The 5,360-nt window shown below is 37.6% G+C and overlaps 1 protein-coding gene across 1 annotated transcript in view; it reads left to right on the top strand.

Annotated features, from left to right (window-relative positions):
• Nucleotides 1-260: 260 nt before the first annotated feature.
• LOC136845317 (homeobox protein HMX3-B-like) overlaps nt 261-5,360 on the top strand; it is a 39,956-nt gene continuing 34,856 nt past the window's right edge. Inside the window, exon 1 of the mRNA XM_067115533.1 lies at nt 261-1,042. Coding sequence (XP_066971634.1) covers nt 705-1,042 — 338 coding nt within the window. The 5' untranslated portion in view covers nt 261-704. The remainder of the gene's footprint in view (nt 1,043-5,360) is intronic.

The following is a 5,360-nucleotide window of genomic DNA, read 5'->3' as shown; positions in this document are numbered from 1 at the left end:
CCACACTTACGCGCCGACTACCCTTGTAACAGTGTGAAATTAACTTTGCCGTTCGGCCAATCATTGGGTGTATGATACCTCAACACTCAAGATCGTACACCAATGGGAGCGAGGCACATCCCGAAAGGCCCCGCCTTCGCGGGCTCGGTAACCAATGGAGACGGGAAGCGCTCGAGCAGATCGAAGCCATTAGTCTTGTGGGCGGGGACACGTGTGGGCCCACTTGAAACTCAAATGCTTGCTTTTTCTTCATCTCTATCGCCACTCGTCGTGCAGCATCAGTCCAAATAAGCGTAGTTTTTCACCTGCTCTTCACCTACGAAAGTTGCTGTGACACTTAACACAATCTGATCTGTAGGGTGATAAAATCGTCAACGAGCTCATTCCGAGGGACACTTTTTTTATGACAGTGATCGTAGTTTGGATGTTCAGGAAAACTTTGAAAAAAGTGCTCATTAATTAGTAAGAAACTTTGTGGACACTTGGATTTAAGTAGAGAATTTGATTCATTTCAAGTGGCGGGTGAGGATTATCGAATGATCAATTTATCACTCGAGAGAGCCAACTGACTGGCGTTGCAATGAGGCCCTTCCGAAGTGTTTGGGCCACTCTTTGAGAAGTCCTGAAGAAGTCTTGTGGGTGAGAGCACCTGCAGGAAACTCGTCAGTCATAGCTCCTCAAGCCTTAGGCCTTCGCACACAGCAATGTCCTACGAGTTAGCGAGCGTCATCACAGCCCACAGCAGTCCCGCCGTCGGACCGAGCAGCAGAACGCCATCGCCCTTGGGAAGAAGGTCTCCGCCACCGGTAGGAGGAATGGGAGAGTCCCTCAGGAGTAGCGGAACCCCCGAGAGGTCGACCACGAGCACCACACCCCCGGCGAGAAGTTCCGACAGCGGGGCGAGCTCCCCGAAAACGTCTTCCCCTCCTTCGCACAAATCCTTCAGCATCGCCAGCCTCTTGAGTCGGGACGACCCCAAGAAGGATTCTAATTATGACCCGCCTTTCCCCTTCAGTCAACATCACGACACCCTGGCAGCGAGGTAAGGTCCAGCGCTCACTACTACTTCTTCCTCGCGGAAAGAGCATAGAGTCATTAGAAGCTGAACATCCTCTCTTTAAGGAAGTAATTGATGTCATTGTCATTACTAAGGCCATATATATGTCACTCACGTCGTTAAGCGGACATGAAGATGGAGTGCCGATTTGAACCAATAGCAATAACAACAGTAATAAGAATGATGATAATGGATTCCAAATATGAGACAAACAATTTAATTAAGAGAAATTTTCCGATGTCCATCTTAAGAGAGAAACTGTAAAAATAAAATAATAAAAATATCTTAGGTTGGGATGTCTATTCAACTAGGAGTAGCTGGTAAGATCTGTGTTAAAATGGAAGACGCAAGTGAAGTGACGCATAAGGGAAACACTTATTATAAACTAAAATGTTCTGATATACGAATGATTTTCATTCCATTTATTTAAATAACGTTGAAGTTTTAGCGAGCGCAACTTTCCAACTTCGGTCAAGAATGACCGGTGGTAGATATTTGTATTACAAAGTTTGATTCTTTCCGGAATGACATGTGGCAAATTGCTAAGACGAATACCCACCATGAAAATTTAAAAAAATAAAAAAACCATCAGTGTTATTTTAAGTAAAACAAATATATTTTCTTATTGGAGCGGAAACATTCGCTGTGGAACTGATTTACCCTCATTTATTTTTTGTATTTTCGATATTTTTTTTTTTTTTAGTAACGTTCAACGGCTGCTGAGATTGAGATCGCACTGCCCTAACAAAAGCGACGGAAAATTAAAACGAACGCTGACTGATGATCTTAAGAAGTCCTTGAATTGCTTCAGCGCTATTGTGGGGTCCTGGCTTTTGGGCCGCTCCCGTTCGAATGTTCCATAGGAAAGTTATTTAAACAATTTGAATGATCATATTTTTGTTTAACGCATACTATATATATATATATATATATATATATATATATATATATATATATATAATATATTTATATAAAATTGTAATGACTAAATGTTACACATGTAAATGCACACACTGAGCCACTACAAAATATAGGTTTGCTACATTGAAATTAGACAGGGTAAAGGTTATTAATTCCGTAATCGCTGTTCAACATCAATTTCATTATCATAATTATCATCTGTACATAAAACAACAGAATATTCTAAACAGTTTAGCGAAGGAATGACCTCTCAATTAGCATATATGATATATCGGTATGACTTACTGATTTAATTAGGTGTCTGCTCCAAGTCATTTGATTATTTTGGAGCCATTCTTAAAAATGATGACGTCCATCCCGTGTTTGAATTTTTTTTTTTTTTAACAGCGGTGTAACGAGCAACTTCATGACCTTACTCCAATCAGCCTCGAAGAAAACCGGTGAAAAAGGGTGGAAGAAAATAATAATAATAATGATAGTAACATTGCTATTTGACCATGTAGCTACACAGATCAACAATTTGCAAGGGCTTAATTAATGGACAACGGACTGAAATAAAATCTGAAAAAGATTGCGACCGAAAAACAATAACAGTTTCTCAATTCCAACAATGGAAAACAACTGTTGCTAGTCGTACAGCTGACGGAGACGTCCGTGTCTCTCTCTCTCTCTCTCTCTTTTTTCACTGGTTAGAGAAATGACAGAACTGAACAACAAAACCTACCCGTCCTTTTCACTTCTCTTCTCTTCACTGCTTCGCCATGAAGTGACCGCCCACGAGAGGCCTACGAGCTGTATTTGCTGCCATTCTTTGATGTCCTCCGTCAGACGAGACCTCGACGCGGACTCGAATTACCCGCCACGTGCATGGTAACCAGACCGCTGGAGACCTTCAGGTCAGAGACCGACATTTATATCGAGCTCGTCATGCTGTTGCTGATGGCTCTGCTGGAGAGCAGCAACTCTTCATTCCTCAAAGCCGAAAGCAATTACTATTAGGATTCTATTAGCGCGTTGTTCTTTTAAACATTTATCCATTAATGGAAGTTTCATGTATATGTGTGTAATCAAGATAGATAAACAAATAATACATTTCTCCACATTCGATAGGGGATACTAAGCGTTAACATGGGGTAGCCAATAAAGACCGCTTATTATTATTATTATTATTATTATTATTATTATTATTATTATTTCCAGAGAGAACTGATCAATCGCAAGTATCAGTATTAGGTTCCTTTCGATATTGTAGATTTTAGTTGTATCTAATAACAAGTTCATACACATAATAACGTTAGTTACAAAAATATTCTACTGTCTTCTTTCTGTATTTAAGTGTAACATAATTGGTTCACGTCGCTCTATGTATATACACACAAACACATACATATTTTATATATATATATATATATATATATATATATATATATATATATATATATATATATATATATATATATATATATATATTATATAAAATATAAACGTACGTACTAAGAAATAAAAAATTAACTCCTCTGTCGAAATGAACATTATTTTACTGGTGAAGAGACAATGACTTTTGCAAAGACTGAATACAAAAATGTTGCCTTTGTTAATTATTTGGAAATAATAAATAACTGGTAAATTGCATCACTTTCGCACTGACCCAGACATCCCGAAATTCAAAATTATATAATTAAAAAATAAACAAAAGAATTGTCGCAGTTAAATCTTAAATGGAACACTGACAGACAGGCTGACTTTTCTTGTGAAAAATGTTATCTTTCGACAAGTGGAATTCTTGACGAGTTGTGACTCAAAGAATCGGCGGCGATCTCCATAAGAAAATCCAACTACAGAAAACATATAGAGTTGCTGATATGGTCAATGAATCTATAAGCATATCGTGCGACCGTTATTGTTTTGAAGTCTCTTGCTCTAACTTCAACTCATATAGTTTTCAACTCGTTAATAATGGGCTCTCACATTTTATAAGAAGTTATTCCGGAGAAATAATACTGATTTATGTAAAAAAACACTGTAATGGCTGAAAAGAAATTTATTGTAAGTGTGCGATGTTCAGAAAATGACTCCGGGAGAGTAAATGTTAAGAATTTCAATTTTGAAATGACACCAAAAAAAAAAAAAAAAAAACATTGTTCAGCAGCATTAGCACGAACTGAATACGAGGGTCATAGAATACTGTATATATATATATATATATATATATATATAATATATACATATATAGATATATGTATTTATGTATTTATTTATACATACATATATTCATATATATATATATATATATATATATATATATATATATATATATATATATATATATATATATATATATATATATATATATAGTTATTACGATGAGTGAATATGGGGAAACAGAAATATTTATTATTTTGAACCTATAATTCTTGCTTAGTCAACCATTACCAAATATGTAAGGCTACTATTTTCTTAATCCGCAGAGCAATTTGTGGTACCTGTGAGTTTGATTTTCATCTGTTTATTTGACGCTCACTGTAATGATTGCAATAAGTATCGGGAACCGCATAAAACTCATTATCTTATAAAATGATGTATACGACATAATTACCAGTAAAGCGCTGTGGATAAAGCTACAAGGAGCAATTTCAGTTTCACTGGGCCCCCAGTGATGATTGGAATCGACTTGACTCGGCTGTTTGATCTTGTAATGGAGTCACCTTACCATATTTATGACTATTGTTATTATAGATAGCTAAAGTGGTTCGCTTCTGAGAACAAGCATCATCGTATCTACAGAGAGCTTTTACTCTGCATCAGGCATAAGTTTAAACCTTATAAGGTTAACTAGTGTACCTACTTACTGAAAATGGCGGTAATTTTCAAGTACTTTGCCATTGTATTATTCTGTCGTAATTAATCGCGGAGGCCGTGACCCACAGCTATGTAATATATCCAGAAAAGTTTATCACACACTCAGACACTTCGTTTTATATAGGAGGATAACCACTAGTAACAGAAAACAATGCAATCAATAAGTCCCTAATTATGTAGAGCGCCAACACTTTTATGAGAGCCATTATCAGTTATATGATAACAGGCGCTCCCCCGCCGAGGACCGGTTGAACGCAACCCTGTCACGGTCAGCATTCCGGAGGGTGCTTGACTTGACGGGGAGTTTGGGTACTTGTGGATATTTTCGAATGTCACCTTCTCTTTCTTCAGGGTATTTGGAGATGCCGGCCACTTTTCGAGCTTGAGTGCACTGGTACCTGAGAAGAGACCGAACAGGGGTAGGAGGAGGAGGAGTGGTTTATAAGTATGAGGAAAGAGCGTGCTGTATTTCCTTAACGACGCTCGCTTCAGAAAACACACACACACTCAGGAAATGGATACT

Source organism: Macrobrachium rosenbergii, chromosome 13 (assembly GCF_040412425.1).
Source record: "Macrobrachium rosenbergii isolate ZJJX-2024 chromosome 13, ASM4041242v1, whole genome shotgun sequence".
NCBI classification, from domain to species: Eukaryota; Metazoa; Arthropoda; class Malacostraca; order Decapoda; family Palaemonidae; genus Macrobrachium; species Macrobrachium rosenbergii.
The sequence above is the reverse complement of the archived record's forward strand: the minus strand, read 5'-3'. Positions and strand labels throughout refer to the sequence as shown.